A 20,853-nucleotide genomic window follows, 5' to 3' on the forward strand; every position below is an offset into this window, starting at 1 on the left:
AAAGACCAAGTAATTAAATGGGTTTTGTTATTGAGATTTCATATCAACAAGGGTCAGTAGTTTTTCTTGACCAAGTTGCCTGACTAACAGTTGACCAACTTACCTGACCAACAGTTGACCAAGGTACCTGACCAACAGTTGACCAACAGTTGACCAAGTTAGCTGACCAAGTTAGCTGACCAACAGTTGACCAAGTTACCTGACCAAGTTAGCTGACCAACAGTTGACCAAGTTAGCTGACCAACAGTTGACCAAGTTACCTGACCAACAGTTGACCAAGTTACCTGACCAAGTTACCTGACCAACAGTTGACCAAGTTACCTGACCAACAGTTGACCAAGTTACCTGACCAAGAGATCAAGATCCATTTAGATTTATTAGAAATACCCTCTGAAGACCAGGTTTTTTGAGATTTATAAGGATGGCAATGAGTGACTACATTTGAAATAATATTATTAGTTTGGGCCCTAGTTTTTCCTGTTCAGGTCACGTGTTCAGGAAAAATGCCTGCTCTTTCATAACAGGATGAAGCTGCGCCATGCAGAAGACTGGCAATAGTCGTGTTTGAAAGCATCAATTCTGACAGACTGACTGATCTACATATCAACCCTTGCATCCAAAATAATGGACTCATTATGATTTTGTAGATCAGTGATTCTGAACAGGTGGTGAACTGCAATTGAGTAAAATGGTGGCTCTCAAACACTACTTGTGAGTTTTCAGCCCTGTCCTTTTTATGCAAAAAGCTGGTGCACAGAGAAGATGGAATTATACAGTTCCAACCTCTAAAGGGTTAACCTTTATATCTGGCCCAACATCCTGGATTAACTCATAGCAGTGATATATGTTCAAAGAGCAAACAACAAGCTGCACAAGAACTCACTACTGTAATTGGTCCAGGTTACAAAGTGGCTCAGTGACTCACTACTGTAATGGTCCAGGTTACAAAGTGGCTCAGTGACTCACTACTGTAATGGTCCAGGTTACATAGTGACTCAGTGACTCACTACTGTAATGGTCCAGGTTACATAGTGACTCAGTGACTCACTACTGTAATGGTCCAGGTTACATAGTGACTCAGTGACTCACTACTGTAATGGTCCAGGTTACAAAGTGGCTCAGTGACTCACTACTGTAATGGTCCAGGTTACAAAGTGACTCAGTGACTCACTAGTGTAATGGTCCAGGTTACAAAGTGACTCACTACTGTAATGGTCCAGGTTACAAAGTGGCTCAGTGACTCACTACTGTAATGGTCCAGGTTACAAAGTGGCTCAGTGACTCACTACTGTAATGGTCCAGGTTACAAAGTGGCTCTGTGACTCACTACTGTAATGGTCCAGGTTACAAAGTGGCTCAGTGACTCACTACTGTAATGGTCCAGGTTACAAAGTGACTCAGTGCCTCACTACTGTAATGGTCCAGGTTACAAAGTGACTCAGTGCCTCACTACTGTAATGGTCCAGGTTACATAGTGGCTCAGTGACTCACTACTGTAATGGTCCAGGTTACAAAGTGGCTCAGTGACTCACTACTGTAATGGTCCAGGTTACAAAGTGGCTCAGTGACTCACTACTGTGATGGTCCAGGTTACAAAGTGGCTCTGTGACTCACTACTGTAATGGTCCAGGTTACAAAGTGGCTCAGTGACTCACTACTGTAATGGTCCAGGTTACAAAGTGACTCAGTGACTCACTACTGTAATGGTCCAGGTTACATAGTGACTCACTAATGTAATGGTCCAGGTTACAAAGTGACTCACTACTGTAATGGTCCAGGTTACAAAGTGGCTCAGTGACTCACTACTGTAATGGTCCAGGTTACAAAGTGACTCAGTGACTCACTACTGTAATGGTCCAGGTTACAAAGTGGCTCACTGACTCACTACTGTAATGGTCCAGGTTACATAGTGACTCAGTGACTCACTACTGTAATGGTCCAGGTTACAAAGTGGCTCAGTGACTCACTACTGTAATGGTCCAGGTTACAAAGTGGCTCAGTGACTCACTACTGTAATGGTCCAGGTTACAAAGTGGCTCAGTGACTCACTACTGTAATGGTCCAGGTTACAAAGTGGCTCTGTGACTCACTACTGTAATGGTCCAGGTTACAAAGTGGCTCAGTGACTCACTACTGTAATGGTCCAGGTTACAAAGTGACTCAGTGACTCACTACTGTAATGGTCCAGGTTACATAGTGACTCACTACTGTAATGGTCCAGGTTACAAAGTGACTCACTACTGTAATGGTCCAGGTTACAAAGTGGCTCAGTGACTCACTACTGTAATGGTCCAGGTTACAAAGTGACTCAGTGCCTCACTACTGTAATGGTCCAGGTTACAAAGTGACTCAGTGCCTCACTACTGTAATGGTCCAGGTTACATAGTGGCTCAGTGACTCACTACTGTAATGGTCCAGGTTACAAAGTGACTCAGTGCCTCACTACTGTAATGGTCCAGGTTACATAGTGGCTCAGTGACTCACTACTGTAATGGTCCAGGTTACATAGTGACTCACTACTGTAATGGTCCAGGTTACAAAGTGACTCACTACTGTAACGGTCCAGGTTACAAAGTGACTCAGTGACTCACTACTGTAATGGTCCAGGTTACAAAGTGGCTCAGTGACTCACTACTGTAATGGTCCAGGTTACAAAGTGGCTCAGTGACTCACTACTGTAATGGTCCAGGTTACAAAGTGACTCACTACTGTAATGGTCCAGGTTACAAAGTGGCTCTGTGACTCACTACTGTAATGGTCCAGGTTACAAAGTGGCTCAGTGACTCACTACTGTAATTGTCCAGGTTACAAAGTGGCTCTGTGACTCACTACTGTAATGGTCCAGGTTACAAAGTGGCTCAGTGACTCACTACTGTAATGGTCCAGGTTACAAAGTGACTCACTACTGTAATGGTCCAGGTTACAAAGTGGCTCTGTGACTCACTACTGTAATGGTCCAGGTTACAAAGTGGCTCAGTGACTCACTACTGTAATGGTCCAGGTTACAAAGTGACTCACTACTGTAATGGTCCAGGTTACAAAGTGACTCAGTGACTCACTACTGTAATGGTCCAGGTTACATAGTGACTCACTACTGTAATGGTCCAGGTTACATAGTGACTCACTACTGTAATGGTCCAGGTTACATAGTGACTCACTACTGCAATGGTCCAGGTTACATAGTGGCTCAGTGACTCACTACTGTAATGGTCCAGGTTACATAGTGACTCACTACTGTAATGGTCCAGGTTACAAAGTGACTCAGTGACTCACTACTGTAATGGTCCAGGTTACAGAGTGACTCACTACTGTAATGGTCCAGGTTACATAGTGGCTCACTACTGTAATGGTCCAGGCTACATAGTGACTCACTACTGTAATGGTCCAGGTTACAAAGTGACTCACTAATGTAATGGTCCAGGTTAAATAGTGACTCACTACTGTAATGGTCCAGGTTACATAGTGACTCACTACTGTAATGGTCCAGGTTACAAAGTGACTCAGAGACTCACTACTGTAATGGTCCAGGTTACAAAGTGACTCAGTGACTCACTACTGTAATGGTCCAGGTTACAAAGTGACTCACTACTGTAATGGTCCAGGTTACAAAGTGGCTCAGTGACTCACTACTGTAATGGTCCAGGTTACATAGTGACTCAGTGACTCACTACTGTAACGGTCCAGGTTACAAAGTGGCTCAGTGACTCACTACTGTAATGGTCCAGGTTACAAAGTGGCTCAGTGACTCACTACTGTAATGGTCCAGATTACATAGTGACTCAGTGACTCACTACTGTAACGGTCCAGGTTACATAGTGACTCAGTGACTCACTACTGTAACGGTCCAGGTTAAATAGTGACTCAGTGACTCACTACTGTAATGGTCCAGATTACAAAGTGGCTCACTACTGTAATGGTCCAGGTTACAAAGTGGCTCAGTAACTCACTACTGTAATGGTCCAGGTTACAAAGTGGCTCAGTGACTCACTACTGTAATGGTCCAGGTTACATAGTGACTCAGTGACTCACTACTGTAATGGTCCAGGTTACATAGTGACTCAGTGACTCACTACTGTAATGGTCCAGGTTACATAGTGACACACTACTGTAATGGTCCAGGTTACAAAGTGGCTCACTACTGTAATGGTCCAGGTTGCATAGTGACTCACTACTGTAATGGTCCAGGTTACATAGTGACTCACTACTGTAATGGTCCAGGTTACATAGTGACTCACTACTGTAATGGTCCAGGTTACAAAGTGGCTCAGTGACTCGTGTTTGCATCTCAATGTGAAAAAAACTGTTTGCATGTTCTTCACAAAGAGGGCAACAGATGCTACTGAGCCAGATGTCTATGTGTCAGGGGAGAAGCTCCAGGTGGTATCTGATTTTAAGTACCTTAGCATCATACTTGATTCCAACCTCTCTTTTAAAAAGCATGTGAAAAAGGTCATTCAGATAACCAAATTCAACCTAGCTAATTTCCGATTTATACGAAATTGTTTGACTACCGAGGTAGCAAAACTGTAATTCAAATCTTTGATACTCCCCCACTTAACATACTGCTTGACTAGTTGGGCCCAAGCTTACTGTACAACATTAAAACCTATTCAGTCTGTCTACAAACAGGCTCTCAAAGTGCTTGATAGGAAGCCCAATAGCCATCATCACTGTTACATCCTCAGAAAGCATGAGCTCCTGAGTTGGGAAAATCTTGTGCAATACACCGACGCATGTCTTGTATTCAAGATCCTAAATGGCCTGGCTCCCCCTCCACTCAATATTTTTGTTAAACAGAAAACCCAGACATATGGCAGCAGATCCACAAGGTCTGCCATGAGAGGTGACTGTATAGTTCCCCTAAGGAAAAGCACCTTTAGTAAATCTGCATTCTCTGTGAGAGCTTCCCATGTCTGGAATACACTGCCATCAGACACACATAACTGCACCACATATCACACTTTCACAAAATGCATGAAGACATGGCTAAAGGTCAATCAGATTTGTGATCATAATCCCTAGCTGTGTGTTGTCACTTTCCATGTTGTCTGTTGTCTGTAGCTTGTGAGGTGTGGAAACACTTTGTTGCTTTTATGAATTTTGTCTTGCTGCTTTTTGTCCTATGTTGCTCTGTCTGTATGCTACGTCTTGCTTGTCCTATGTTGCTCTGTCTGTGTGCTACGTCTTGCTTGTCCTATGTTGCTCTGCCTGTATGCTATGTCTTGCTTGTCCTATGTTGCTCTGTCTGTATGCTATGTTTTGCTTGTCCTATGTTGCTATGTCTTGCTTGTTCTATGTTTCTCTGTCTGTATGCTATGTCTTGCTTGTCCTATGTTGCTCTGTCTGTATGCTATGTCTTGCTTGTTCTATGTTTCTCTGTCTGTATGCTATGTCTTGCTTGTTCTATGTTGCTCTGCGTGTGCTCACTGCTCAATAATTGTCTATATTGTAATTGTTTATAATATTGTTGTGTGTAGGGGGCAGTATTTTGATGTTTGGATGAAAAATGTACCCAAATTAAACTGCCTATTTCTCATGCCCAGAAGCTATAATATGCATATAATTGTCAGATTAGGATAGAAAACACTCTAAAGTTTCCAAAACTGTCAGAATATTGTCTGTGAGTATAACATAACTGATATTGCAGGCGAAAACCTGAGGAAAATCCAACCCGGAAGTGCTGTTTTTCCTGAAAGCTCTCTGTTCCATTGCCTGCCTTCACTCCATTTAAAGGGATATCAACCAGATTCCTTTTCCTATGGCTTCCCCATGGTGTGAACAGTCTTTAGACATAGTTTCAGGCTTTTATTCTGAAAAATGAGCGAGAAAGATCACATGGCGTCAGTGGATGGCTGTGTGCCAGCAGCGTTTTGCATGGGCAACAGCTTGGAGCAGACATTTCTCTCTCTCCTATTGAAGAAGCTACAGTCCCGGTTGAAATATTATCGATTATATATTGTAAAAACAACCTTAGGATTGATTAGAAAAAATGTTTGACATGTTTCTACGAACATTACGGATGCTATTTGGAATTTTCGTCTGCGATGTCGTGACCGCTCGAGCCTGTGGATTTCTGAACATAACGCGCCAACCAAATGGAGGTATTTTGGATATAAAAATCATCTTTATGGAACAAAAGGAACATTTTTTGTGTAACTGGGAGTCTCGTGAGTGCAAACATCCGAAGATCATCAAAGGTAAGCGATTCATTTTATTGCTTTTCTGACTTTCGTGACCAATCTACTTGGCTGCTAGCTGTTTGTAATGTTTTGTCTACTGAGAGAGATGTCCTTCCATAAACGCTTGGTTTGCTTTCGCTGAAAAGCTTTATTGAAATATGACACGCCAGGTGGATTAACAACACTTGTGATTTCATGAAAATGTAATATTTTTAGTAATTTAATTTGAATTTGGCACTCTGCAATTCAGCGGATGTTGACGAAAATGATCCCGCTAACGGGATGGGTGCATCAAGAATTAATAAAATTAGCCGGCTGGCTAAAACCGTCACTTTTACTGAAACGTTGATTAATGTGCACTGTCCCTGTAAAAAATAAAATTAACTCATATCTCTGACCCAACCTACTAGACTAACCTACTGCATTAACCCTTATATCTGACCCGAACAACAGGATATTTTACCTTTATTTAACTAGGCAAGTCAGTTAAGAACAAATCTTATTTTCAATGACAGCCTAGGAACAGTGGGTTAACTGCCTGTTCAGGGGCAGAATTACATATTTGCACCTTGTCAGCTCGGGGATTTGAACTTGCAACCTTTCGGTTACTAGTCCAACACTCTAACCACTAGGCTACACTCCTTATATGTATATCTGACCCAACCAACTGGATTAACCCTTATATCTGACCCAACCAACTGGATTAACCCTTATATCTGACCCAACCAACTGGATTAACCCTTATATCTGTCCCAACCCACTGGACTAACCCTTATATCTGTCACAACCCACTGGATTAACCCTTATATCTGACCCAACCTACTGGACTAACCCTTATATCTGACCCAACCTACTGAATTACCCTTCAATCTGGCCCAACCTACTGGACTAAATTATATATCTGCCCCAACCTAGTGGACTAACCTTGATATCTGGCCCAACCTACTGACTAACCCTTATATCTGGCCCAACCTCCAGGAACATCCCTTACATCTGCCCCACCCCACTGGCCCAACCCTTATATCTGTCCCAACCCACTGGACTAACCCTAACATCTGTCCCAACCCACCGGACTAACCCCTACATCTGTCCCAACCCACTGGACTAACCCTTATATCTGTCCCAACCCACTGGACTGACCCTTATAACTGTCCCAACCCACTGGACTAACCCTTATATCTGTCCCAACCCACTGGACTAACCCTTATATCTGACCCAACCTACTGGATTAACCCTTATATCTGACCCAACCTACTGGACTAACCCTTATATCTGTCCCAACCCACTGGACTAACCCTTATATCTGTCCCAACCCACTGGACTAACCCTTATATCTGACCCAACCTACTGAATTAACCCTTTTATCTGACCCAACCTACTGAATTACCCTTCCATCTGGCCCAACCTACTGGACTAAATTGTATATCTGTCCCAACCTAGTGGACTAACCTTGATATCTGGCCCAACCTACTGACTAACCCTTATATCTACAGCGCTGCCGGAGTCTCCCGCCTGTTCAGAACTGCCAGTCTGCAAGGAGCTGCCAGTCTGCATAGAGCTGCCAGTCTGCATAGAGCTGCCAGTCTGCATAGAGCTGCCAGTCTGCATAGAGCTGCCAGTCTGCAAGGAGCTGCCAGTCTGCAAGGAGCTGCCAGTCTGCATGGAGCAGCCAGTCAGCATGGAGCAGCCAGAGCTGCCAGTCAGCATGGAGCAGCCAGTCAGCATGGAGCAGCCAGAGCAGCCAGTCGACCAGACTCTTCCAGATCTGCCAGTCGACCAGACTCTGCCAGAACTGCCAGTCGACCAGACTCTTCCAGATCTGCCAGTCGACCAGACTCTTCCGGATCTGCCAGTCGACCAGACTCTTCCGGATCTGCCAGTCGACCAGACTCTTCCAGATCTGCCAGTCGACCAGACTCTTCCAGATCTGCCAGTCGACCAGACTCTTCCAGATCTGCCAGTCGACCAGACTCTGCCAGATCTGCCAGTCAGCCAGGCTCTGCCAGTCGGCCAGGATCTGCCAGATCTGCCAGTCAGCCAGGCTCTGCCAGTCAGCCAGGATCTGCTAGATCCAACTACCTGCCTGGGCTTCCTCTCTGTGCTGAGCTTCCTCTCAGTGCTGAGCTACCTCTGTCCCGAGCTGTCCTTCTGTTCCGAGCTGCCCCTCTGTCCCGAGTTGTCATTTAGGAGGGTAACCTATCTAGGGACGCTAAGGAGGTGGACTAAAACTATTATGGAGTGGGGTCCACGTCCAGCGCCAGAGCCGCCACCGCGGACAGATGCCCACCCAGACCCTCCCCTATAGGTTCAGGTTTTGCGGCCGGAGTCCGCACCTTGGGGGGAGGGGGTACTGTCACACCCTGACCATAGTTTACTTTGTATGTTTCTATGTTTTGGTTGGTCAGGGTGTGATCTGAGTGGGCATTCTATGTTACATGTCTAGTTTGTCCAGTTCTATGTTCGGCCTGATATGGTTCTCAATCAGAGGCAGGTGTTCGTCATTGTCTCTGATTGGGAACCATATTTAGGTAGCCTGGGTTTCACTGTGTGTTGGTGGGTGATTGTTCTTGTCTATGTGTTTTCACCAGATAGGGCTGTTTAGGTTTTCGTTACGTTCTTTATTTTGTAGTGTTTGTATTGATTCGTGTTTTACGTTTGTTTACTTCTTGACTATACTTGAGACGCAGATGTCTCAAGTAGACACCTGGAAATGCAAATGCGCTATGCTAAATGCTAAATGTACTCGTTAAAACTCAAACCTTGATCAAAATTCACAAGCAGGGTATTGAATTAAAGCTACACTCGTTGTGAACCTAGCCAACAAGTCAGATTTTTAAAATGCTTTTCGGCGAAAGCATGAGAAGCTATTATCTGATAGCATGCACCACCTGAAAATGCCTGAATGCGACGTAAACAAAGACTCTGCTTATCCGACGCAGCACAAAACGCAGAAATAAAATATAAAACATTCATTACCTTTGACGAGCTTCTTTCTTGGCACTCCTATATGCCCCATAAACATCACTATTGGGTCTTTTTTTCGTTTAAATCGGTCCATATATACCCAAAATAGCTTTCTATAGAAGCTGTGTCATTCAGAAAAAAACATTGTTTTTAAACGCTGCGTAATTTTTTTAAATTAAAAAAGTTGACGATAAACTTTCACAAAACACTTCGAAATCCTTTTGTAATCCAACTTTAGGTATTAGTAAACGTTTATAATCTATCAAAATGATTACAGGGCGATGTATATTCAATAGCTCCTCGTTTGCAAATCAATGGCTGCCAATGTCCACATTAACAACATCCGGGTGAAGACTGGAAGAAACGGAAGCCAGATAGATGGATTTTCCAACAAATAATTCAATTGAAAATGACGACAATGGCGACATCGTGTGGAATTTGTATGAATTGCATGCAGGTCGATATTAAATGTTGTCCTCTTTTAACAACTCATGGAAGTGACTTATGGAAATTATTTTTAGCTTTCAGAGAGCAGTTTTTCTTGCGTTTTTCAATGAAACACACAATCTGTTATAGTCACAGCCGTGATTTAACCAGTTTTAGAAACTTCAGAGTGTTTTCTATCCACACATACTAATCATATGCATATACTATATTCCTGGCATGAGTAGCAGGACGCTGAAAAGTTGCGCGATTTTTAACAGAATGTTCGAAAAAGGAGGGGGTAGAAGTATTAAAACATGGATCGCAATCTACACGCTGCATTTTGGTCCGACTCTCATTCTCATACAGAAAACCGTTACAGTGTGCTATAAATGGCATAATAATATTATTAAATACACATTGGATGCATGGTTTTATATGTAATATAGGTGCTTCAATGTGTTCGGACCTCAGGAAGAGCAGATGCTGCTAATGGGGATCCCTAATATATACAAATAAATATGTGCTTTGAACTTGTTGAGAAATAAAATGTTTGAATTGCCAACAAGCTGCGTCAACCATAAACTAAAAGTACAGCTATCAGGCTTGGAAGTAAATTACAGTATTTAAAAAAAAACATATTAATAGATAGCTTTTTATAAATAATGTTTTGATTCATAGGGGTTGGGTTAAATACGAGAGACATATTTAAGTTGAATGCATTCAGTTTTGCAACTGACTAGGTATCCCCCTTTCCCTTCCCTTCTTTGGTGCATTTAACTGCCCGAAAATGCCTTTATTGAAGTAATTTCCTTAGTAGGTGACGTCAGAGGTCAGCATGTGGGAGTAGTTGGAGCCCGGGGATGATAGACAAGTTTCCCGCTAGTAATTACCAGTTGTAGGGCCATTCAAGTGGATTGTTTCCAGTGATAGGGAGTGGGAGGGAGGGAGTGGAAGGAGGGTGTGGTTGACCTTAATTACACATACCAAACTGACATCAAAAACATGCATGTCTGGTTGAGGGTTGATGAGAGATGAGCTGCTTCTCCTAGTTTTCATGAGAAATATTACTGTGATAAATTCCAAATTGTCTGCATAATCAAATAACATTCAGCTCAGACACCCGTACATACCCCACAAGACATGCCACCAGGGGTCTCTTCAGACACCCGTACATACCCCACAAGACATGCCACCAGGGGTCTCTTCAGACACCCGTACATACCCCACAAGACATGCCACCAGGGGTCTCTTCAGACACCCGTACATACCCCACAAGACATGCCACCAGGGGTCTCTTCAGACACCCGTACATACCCCACAAGACATGCCACCAGGGGTCTCTTCAGACACCCGTACATACCCCACAAGACATGCCACCAGGGGTCTCTTCACAGTCCCAAAACAAATTCACGGCAACACACAGTATTATACAGAGACCATGATTGTATGGAACTACCCTACCATCTCCAATTACTGAAGTAAACAGTAAAATGACCTTTAAAAAAAATGGATCAGACAACAACTTATGTAACGGCGGGGACTGTGAGGGGGACACACATAAACACACTTTAACGCACAATATTCTTTAGTTGTATTGTTTGTTTATCATTGTATTTTACATTTGTGTGACTGTCCTTGTCTATCAGTGTATCAGTGCTTTGTACTTGTGATATTTTGTGTTTTTTTGTGGACCCCAAGAAGAGTTAATGGGGATCCCAATTAACAAATAACCCCTAGGGAATGGGGCACTGAGATTATTGTTATGATAAGAAAGGTCCCCCCCCAAGTCGACTCAACTCTGCCCTCTGCTGGTGAGGGAAAGTAATATCTGAAGAAAATACTAAACAGTTAAAAATAAAGAGAACAAATCAGTGGCCATGTGGTTCGGGTGTCCGCCCTGAGATTGGAACACTGGGAGTTTATTCTTCCGGCCGAGTCATACCAAAGATCACGTGCGACTCTGCTTGGCATTCAGCATTTATGAGACAGATTCGGGGTAACAGTGGGCAATAGAATAGCGTCCAGTCCAGGAGGTATACTTGTACACCAAGAAGAAAATGCAAACTTTTAGTGTGTTCAAGGTTTCAAAAATGCTTCTAAAGTTTGGAATTTCCACTTTAAAATGTCTGACTTTAAGGAAAATTGTATCAACCCCTACAAAAAAGAAACATGAGATTGGTTCGTACAAGCCAAGGCTCGTCCAAGATGAGTTACCTATGAAAAAGGGCTGGACTAGTAAACTGCCCTAAACTACAGAAAGGGTAGCTTTGATCGATAAATATTTCTATTGAACATAATTCTAAACAAACATTACGAAATTAGAATGAATGCATTTCCACTTTAACGTAAAAACAAAATCCCAGACTACTGCAGTAGACCACTGAACCACTTCTTCTATTTTTCCACATACAGTTCACATAACAGGTATCTTATACAAATTTCATATAATAACATGTAGTGTAACTACCAAGGTCATTCAAAACATTTCAGTGAAATGATCATTGGAATCAACTTTTACACACTGAGTGTACAAAACATCTCCTTGATATTGAGTTGCACCCCCCCCCCCCCCCCCTAGAACAGTCTCATTTCATAGGGGCATGGATTCTACAAGGTGTCAAAAGTGTTCCACAGGGATGCTGGCCCATGTCGATCCCAATGCTTGCCACAGTTGTGTCAAATTGGCTGGATGTCTTTTGGATGGTGGGCCATTCTTGATACACACTGGAAACTGTTGAGTGGAAACTGTTGACTGTTGAGTGTGAAAAACCCAGCAGCATTGCAAACCGGTACACGTGGCATCTACTACCAAACCCCTGTTCAAAGGCACATCAATATTTTATCTTGCCCATTCACCCTTTGCATGGCAGACACACAATCCATGTATCAATTGTCTCAAGGCTTAAAAATCCTTATTTAACCTGTCTCCCCTTTATCTACACTGCTGGAAGTGGATTGAACAAGTGACATCAATAAGGGATCATAGCTTTCACCTGGATTCACCTGGTCAGTCTATGTCGTGGATAGAGAGAGCAGGTGTTCCTAATGTTTTGTACACTCAGTACAGTTCAATAAACAGATCAGATCAAACTTGTTCCAAGAACAAAATTATTCACTTTAAAAAAATATATATTAAATGTAACACTTGCTTGAATATGGAAACATACACCAGGAAGTTGTAGATAGTGTTGGTGAGAGAACCTGTTTTACATTCAGACTGAAGTGAAGAGTGAAGAGTAGAAGTTGGAGATCTTGTTCTCCTTTTTTCTTCAGAAGCTACAGTCTTTTTTAGATGTTGTCCTCTGTAACCAGGCAGTAGAAGTCATTGCGAGCTCCGTAGTTGCGCGATCCCAGGTCCGATACATCTATATCCGAGAGTTTGGACTCAGTCAGGGATGCAGGGACCGAGGGGAACATAGGCAGCACAGGGGCTCTGGATGCCAGTGCCTTGTAGACTGGGAGATGAAGGCCTGGAGAGAAGGAGGGAAGAAACCAGAAGGTGAATGAGGAGATTCAGTAATTTGGTTGAAGAAATGTGTGGATCGATGCTGTCGGTCAACAATCTTAGTTCTACGGGGCTTTAGAGTGATTATTATTCTTCATTGACATTATTTTCAACCTTGGAGAAAGCATCGGGGTGGCAGGTAGCCTAGTGGTTAGAGTGGAGGGGCAGCAGGTTGCCTAGTGGTTATGGTGGAGGGGTGGCAGGTTGCCTAGTGGTTAGAGTGGAGGGGCGGCAGGTAGCCTAGTGGTTAGAGTGGAGGGGCGGCAGGTTGCCTAGTGGTTAGAGTGGAGGGTCGGCAGGTAGCCTAGTGGTTAGAGTGGAGGGGCGGCAGGTTGCCTAGTGGTTAGAGTGGAGGGTCGGCAGGTTGCCTAGTGGTTAGAGTGGAGGGGCGGCAGGTAGCCTAGTGGTTAGAGTGGAGGGGCGGCAGGTAGCCTATTGGTTAGAGTGGAGGGGCGGCAGGTAGCCTAGTGGTTAGAGTGGAGGGGCGGCAGGTTGCCTAGTGGTTAGAGTGGAGGGGCGGCAGGTAGCCTAGTGGTTAGAGTGGAGGGGCGGCAGGTAGCCTAGTGGTTAGAGTGGGGGGGCGGCAGGTTGCCTAGTGGTTAGAGTGGAGGGGTGGCAGGTAGCCTAGTGGTTAGAGTGGAGGGGCGGCAGGTAGCCTAGTGGTTAGAGTGGAGGGGCGGCAGGTTGCCTAGTGGTTAGAGTGGAGGGGCGGCAGGTAGCCTAGTGGTTAGAGTGGAGGGGCGGCAGGTAGCCTAGTGGTTAGAGTGGGGGGGCGGCAGGTTGCCTAGTGGTTAGAGTGGAGGGGTGGCAGGTAGCCTAGTGGTTAGAGTGGAGGGGCGGCAGGTAGCCTAGTGGTTAGAGTGGAGGGGCGGCAGGTTGCCTAGTGGTTAGAGTGAAGGGGCGGCAGGTAGCCTAGTGGTTAGAGTGGAAGGACGGCAGGTAGTCTAGTGGTTAGAGTGGAGGGGTGGCAGGTTGCCTAGTGGTTAGAGTGGAGGGGCGGCAGGTAGCCTAGTGGTTAGAGTGGAGGGGCGGCAGGTTGCCTAGTGGTTAGAGTGGAGGGGCGGCAGGTAGCCTATTGGTTAGAGTGGAGGGGCGGCAGGTAGCCTAGTGGTTAGAGTGGAGGGGCGGCAGGTTGCCTAGTGGTTAGAGTGGAGGGGCGGCAGGTAGCCTAGTGGTTAGAGTGGAGGGGCGGCAGGTAGCCTAGTGGTTAGAGTGGGGGGGCGGCAGGTTGCCTAGTGGTTAGAGTGGAGGGGTGGCAGGTAGCCTAGTGGTTAGAGTGGAGGGGCGGCAGGTAGCCTAGTGGTTAGAGTGGAGGGGCGGCAGGTTGCCTAGTGGTTAGAGTGGAGGGGCGGCAGGTAGCCTAGTGGTTAGAGTGGAGGGGCGGCAGGTAGCCTAGTGGTTAGAGTGGGGGGGCGGCAGGTTGCGTAGTGGTTAGAGTGGAGGGGTGGCAGGTAGCCTAGTGGTTAGAGTGGAGGGGCGGCAGGTAGCCTAGTGGTTAGAGTGGAGGGGCGGCAGGTTGCCTAGTGGTTAGAGTGAAGGGGCGGCAGGTAGCCTAGTGGTTAGAGTGGAAGGACGGCAGGTAGTCTAGTGGTTAGAGTGGAGGGGTGGCAGGTTGCCTAGTGGTTAGAGTGGAGGGGCGGCAGGTAGCCTAGTGGTTAGAGTGGAGGGGCGGCAGGTTGCCTAGTGGTTAGAGTGGAGGCTCGGCAGGTAGCCTAGTGGTTAGAGTGGAGGGGCGGCAGGGTAGCCTAGTGGTTAGAGTGGAGGGGCGGCAGGTAGCCTAGTGGTTAGAGTGGAGGGGCGGCAGGTAGCCTAGTGGTTAGAGTGGAGGGGCGGCAGGTAGCCTAGTGGTTAGAGTGGAGGGGCGGCAGGTAGCCTAGTGGTTAGAGTGGAGGGGCGGCAGGTAGCCTAGTGGTTAGAGTGGAGGGGCGGCAGGTAGCCTAGTGGTTAGAGTGGAGGGGCGGCAGGTAGCCTAGTGGTTAGAGTGGAGGGGCGGCAGGTAGTCTAGTGGTTAGAGTGGAGGGGCCAGTAACCGAAAGGTTCCTACATCAAATCCCCAAGCTGACAAGGTAAAAATATCAAGTTCTGCCCCCTGAACAAGGCAGTTAACCCACTGTTCCCCTGAACAAGGCAGTTAACCCACTGTTCCCTGGTCGGATGTCATTGTAAATAAGAATTTGTTCTTAACTGACTTGCCTCATCAAAAAATATATATATATAATAATAACTGTAGCAGCAATAATTAAGATAATGCATTGGCCATGGCACAGGTGACACCTTAATTGGGGAGGACGAGCTGATGGCTGGAGCGGAACTAGTGGAATGGTATCAAATACATGGATTCCATATGTTTGATGTCATTCCATTCGCTCCGTTCCAGACATTATTATGAGCCGTGCGTGGATATGATTACATTACATAACCCAAAACGGTATTGGTCCTGGGGATTACAAGGCCAATTCTAATTTAATTGAATTGAAATTGACCCAATCTGAAATGTAATTTGCATTGTAATCCAGCATCAATTGTACCCAACCCTGTTGCCAGCCATTCACTTGGTTTTACCCAGGTCTCCAACAGGGTCAGGGCGACAGTCCAGGTAGTCTGGGTTGAGGGTGAGCATGGGGTCCTTATCGTCTTGGAAGAGAGTCTGGGGGTCCCCTGCCGTGTCGCTGTGGAACACAACCCTATGAGGCATGGCCAGGGCCAACTCCTTCCAGAACACTGACGACGGCAGCTGGGGAGACATGGCACAGTATACACAGTCTAGTTAACCAAAATTATTTTCCAATCGTTTCGTTCTGAACAGAACCGTTATTTTGTTCCGTTCCACTGTTCTGTTAATTTTTAAACCTCTGATATCGAGGTTCAGCTCGACATTAAATGACTTCACCAATGAATAAAGCAGCTCGCTATGGAACGGGAAAGATATGTACATGCATTGGACAGACAAGTGTAGTGTAGGGTGCTGTTAAGGAGAGAGCTGGGCATCTCGTTGTTATGACATGCATTATCTGAATTAGACCCACAGAATCATACCTAGGGAGGAGCGGGTTCTATGGAGGAACTTTGAATGTGTTTGAACTTCTTAAGGGTTGGCTTAGAGATACCTAACGTTGGACCAGAGCTACCTAACGTTGGACCAGAGCTACCTAACGTTGGACCAGAGCTACATAACGTTGGACCAGAGCTACCTACCGTTGGACCAGAGCTACCTAACGTTGGACTAGAGCTACCTAACGTTGGACCAGAGCTACCTAACGTTGGACTAGAGCTACCTAACGTTGGACCAGAGCTACCTAACGTTGGACTAGAGCTACCTAACATTGGACCAGAGCTACCTAACGTTGGACTAGAGCTACCTAACGTTGGACCAGAGCTACCTAACGTTGGACCTGAGCTACCTGACGTTGGACCAGAGCTACCTAACGTTGGACCAGAGCTACCTAACGTTGGACCAGAGCTACCTAACGTTGGACCAGAGCTACCTAACGTTGGACCAGAGCTACCTAACGTTGGACCAGAGCTACCTAACGTTGGACCTGAGCTACCTAACGTTGGACCAGAGCTACCTAACGTTGGATCAGAGCTACCTAACGTTGGACTAGAGCTACCTAACGTTGGACCAGAGCTACCTAACGTTGGACTAGAGCTACCTAACATTGGACCAGAGCTACCTAACGTTGGACCAGAGCTACCTAACGTTGGACCAGAGCTACCTAACGTTGGACTAGAGCTACCTAACGTTGGACCAGAGCTACCTAACGTTGGACCTGAGCTACCTAACGTTGGACCAGAGCTACCTAACGTTGGACTAGAGCTACCTAACGTTGGACCAGAGCTACCTAACGTTGGACCAGAGCTACCTAACGTTAGACTAGAGCTACCTAACGTTGGACTAGAGCTACCTAACGTTGGACCAGAGCTACCTAACGTTGGATTAGAGCTACCTAACATTGGACTAGTGCTACCTAACGTTTGACTAGAGCTACCTAACGTTGGACTAGAGCTACCTAACGTTGGACCAGAGCTACCTAACGTTGGACTAGAGCTACCTAACATTGGCCTAGAGCTACCTGACTGGAGGAAGGGGGAGGAGCTGGTAGCCTGACTGGAGGGAGGTGGAGGAGCTGGTAGCCTGACTGGAGGGAGGGGGAGGTGCTGGTAGCCTGACCGGAGGGAGGGGGAGGTGCTGGTAGCCTGACTGGAGGGAGAGAGTCTTACCTTCTCCACTATGCAATCTGGTTTCCGAGCTGGTCATGGGTGCACCTCAGCTACGCTCAAGGTCCTAAATGATATCATAACTGCCATCAATAAGAGACAATACTGTGCAGCCGTATTCATTGACCTGGCCAAGGCTTTCGACTGTGTCAATCACCACATTCTTATCGGCAGACTCAACAGCCTTGGTTTCTCAAATGACTGCCTCGCCTGGTTCACCAACAACTTCTCTGATAGAGTTCAGTGTGTCAAATCGGAGGGCCTGTTGTCCAGACCTCTGGTAGTCTCTATGGGGGTGCCACAGGGTTCAATTCTCAGGCCGACTCTCTTCTCTGTATACATCAATGATGTCGCTCTTGCTGCTGGTGATTCTCTGATTCACCTCTACGCAGACGACACCATTCTGTATACTTCTGGCACTTCTTTGGACACTGTGTTAACTAACCTCCAGACGAGCTTCAATGCCATACAACTCTCCTTCCGTGTCCTCCAACTGCTCTTAAATGCAAATAAAACTAAATGCATGCTCTTCAACTGATCGCTGCCCGCACCTGACCGTCCATCCAGCATCACTACTCTGAACGGTTCTCACCTAGAATATGTGGACAACTACAAATACCTAGGTGTTTGGTTAGACTGTAACCTCTCCTTCCAGACTCACATTAAGCATTCTAGAATCGGCGTCCTATTTCGCAACAAAGCATTCTTCACTCATGCTGCCAAACATATCCTTGTAAAACTGACTATCCTACCGATCCTCGACTTCGGCGATGTCATTTACAAAATAGTCTCCAACACTCTACTCAACAAATTGGATGCAGTCTATCACAGTGCCATCCGTTTTGTCACCAAAGCCCCATATACTACCCACCACTGCGACCTGTATGTTCTCGTTGGCTGACCCTCGTTTCATACTCGTCGCCAAACCCACTGGCTCCAGGTCATCTACAAGTCTTTGCTAGGTAAAGCCCTGCCTTATCTCAGTTCACTGGTCACCATAGCAGCACCCACCCGCAGCACACGCTCCAGCAGGTATATTTCACTGGTCACCCCCAAAGCCAATTCCTCCTTTGGCCGCCTTTCCTTCCAGTTCTCTGCTGCCAATGACTGGAACGAACTGCCAAAATCGCTGAAGCTGGAGACTCTTATCTTCTTCACTAACTTCAAGCACCAGTTGTCAGAGCAGCTCACAGATCATTGCACCTGCACATAGCCCATCTGTAAATAGCCCATCCAACTACCTCATCGCCATACTGTATTTATTTATTTAGCTCCTTTGCACCCCGGTATCTCTACTTGCACATTCAGCTTCTGCACATCTATCACTCCAGTGTTTAATTGCTATATCGTAATTACCTCACCACTATGGCCTATTTTATTGCCTTTACCTCCCTTATCTTACCTCATTTGCACACACTGTAACTATATATTTTTTCTACTGTATTATTGACTGTATGTTTGTTTATTCCATATGCAACTCTGTGTTGTTGTATGTGTCGAACTGCTTTGCTTTATCTTGGCCAGGTCACAGTTATAAATGAGAACTTGTTCTCAACTAGCAAACCTGGTTAAATAAAGGTGAAATAAAATTAAAATAAAGGGTTAGGTTCAAGGCTAGGTTGAGTCACCATGGAGTGTGATCCCGACCAGGTGAGCAAGGTGAGTTTGTGTCGGTGTTCTCTGAGTTGCTGGACCACATCGGGTCTCATGAGTTTGACCTGACCCTCCAATGTGATGATGATGATGGGCCTCTGGGACAGCTCCAGCAGGTGCAGAAGGCCCTGTCTGAGAGGGTGGATAACATTAGCAGTCAGCTAGATCATGCTATGCTGAGGGTTTTGTACAGACTTGCCTGTTTTTTACGGAAATGGGTAAGCACATAGTGACATTGTAGCATTAGTGGCATTAGTGGCTTAGCCTGCTAAGCTAAGAGAGGACCACAGAGACACAACCAGCATTAGCAGTTAGCATGCTGAGATAAAAGAGGAACACACAGCGACACAACTAGCATTAGCATTAGCGTTTAGCATGCTAAGGTAAGAGATAGATCAAATATTATTTTTTTACTTAGGCATAATGGTGAGCTATCTGCATACATACCTAAAGTTGTTACAGCACCAGTCCTGTTCTAGGTAGGCGTGTGACATCACTACAATGAGGCGCCGACAGTGACTAACGTTCATCAGGAACTCAGCAGACGGCTCTGACAGAGGAGAAAAAGAAGAAGAGGAAGAAGAAGTGGAAGAAGAAGAGGAAGAAGAAGGGGAAGAAGAAAAAGAGGAAGAGGAAGAAGAGGAAAAAGAGGAAGAAGAAGAAGAGGAAGAAGAGGAAGATGAAGAAGAAGAAGAGGAAGAACAACAATAAGAGGAAGAGGAAGAGGAAGAAGAGGAAAAAGAGGACGAAGAAGAAGAGGAAGAGGAAAAAGAGGAAGAGGAAGAGGAAGAAGAGGAAAAAGAGGAAGAAGAAGAGGAAGAACAACAATAAGAGGAAGAGGAAGAGGAAGAAGAACAATAAGAGGAAGAGGAAGAAGAAGAGGAAGAAGATGAGGAAGAAGAACAAGAGGAAGAGGAACAATAAGAGGGAGAAGAAGAAGAAAATGGAGGAAAATACAGTTAACCTGATAACTTTCAGGGAAGACAGGGCAGCAGGTAACCTATTAGGTTAAGAGCATTAGGCCAGTAGCCTAAAGATCGCTGGTTTGAATCCCCAAGCCGACTATGTGAAAAGGCAGCTTGGGGATTGAACAAGGCACTTAACCCTAATTGCTCCTGTAAATTGCTCTGGATAAGCGCGTCTGCCAAATGGCCAAAATGTTGTTGTTTTTCATGTAAGAACCGAACGGACTGTAGGAGTTACAGAGGGCTATGTTGTGTCATCATTACCACCCCCAGGTAGGATGTTGTTATCACTGAGGTGTAGCTTATGTCCAGATTTGTTCACCAGGTGAGGTTTGAGGATGAAGTTGACCAACTTTCTGTCGTATTCGTTGTTGACATAGGAGAAGTAGGCATCATGCAGCTTCCCATCTGGTGACATAAAGAGAGACATTGTAACACAGCTTAACTTACCTTGGAGTCATTTGGCAGACACTCTCCCAGAACGATTAAACATTTCAATTCAGGTAGGTTAAAACAACCACAATTCAGTGTCATGATCCTGAGTAAACCCTTCTTACAACCATATATGACAATCATTGCAAGTATATAACAATATACAGTATCTTTGATATGTTCAATACATTGTAACCCCCAATACTACTTCAACCTGCTTACAGGTACCTACAGGCCTTATCTTAATTTGATCTTCCTGTTGTCGCCTGAATTTTCCAGCAAATCAGGAAATGCAAACGTGTAGTGTAATTGAGGTTTAAGAAGGCTTCTAAAGTTTTTAATATCAGAATTGATTTGCCCTAATGGAAAATGTCTCTAACCCCTACAAAAAATGTCCATTCATTATAATCCACATAGTAATTCACATTTGCTGTTGCTGCAAGATTATTTTCCTGCTGTAGCAAACTGGCTCAAATTAAGATCCTACATCTGTACAACTAACCATAGCCCA

At 45.4% G+C, this 20,853-nt stretch overlaps 1 protein-coding gene across 3 annotated transcripts in view; it reads right to left on the reverse strand.

The window, feature by feature from the left end:
• Positions 1-11,148: 11,148 nt before the first annotated feature.
• The window catches only part of LOC139405194 (single Ig IL-1-related receptor-like), a 26,356-nt gene continuing 16,651 nt past the window's right edge, over positions 11,149-20,853 (reverse strand). Inside the window, exons 5-10 of one of the 3 annotated variants that reach the window (XR_011633867.1) lie at positions 20,175-20,318; positions 19,393-19,495; positions 18,921-19,077; positions 15,637-15,808; positions 12,628-13,039; positions 11,456-12,107 (exon numbers count right to left, since the gene is read on the reverse strand). Coding sequence is in view for 2 of the 3 variants with exons in the window: in XM_071147624.1 (XP_071003725.1) it covers positions 12,858-13,039; positions 15,637-15,808; positions 18,921-19,077; positions 19,393-19,495; positions 20,175-20,318 (758 nt within the window). In the remaining variant the exon portion in view is untranslated. Of the gene's footprint in view, positions 13,040-15,636; positions 15,809-18,920; positions 19,078-19,392; positions 19,496-20,174; positions 20,319-20,853 lie in introns of all 3 variants that reach the window. The other 2 variants (XM_071147624.1, XM_071147626.1) reach the window with 2 other exon arrangements.

This window comes from Oncorhynchus clarkii, unplaced genomic scaffold (assembly GCF_045791955.1).
Source record: "Oncorhynchus clarkii lewisi isolate Uvic-CL-2024 unplaced genomic scaffold, UVic_Ocla_1.0 unplaced_contig_12468_pilon_pilon, whole genome shotgun sequence".
Lineage (NCBI taxonomy): Eukaryota > Metazoa > Chordata > Actinopteri > Salmoniformes > Salmonidae > Oncorhynchus > Oncorhynchus clarkii.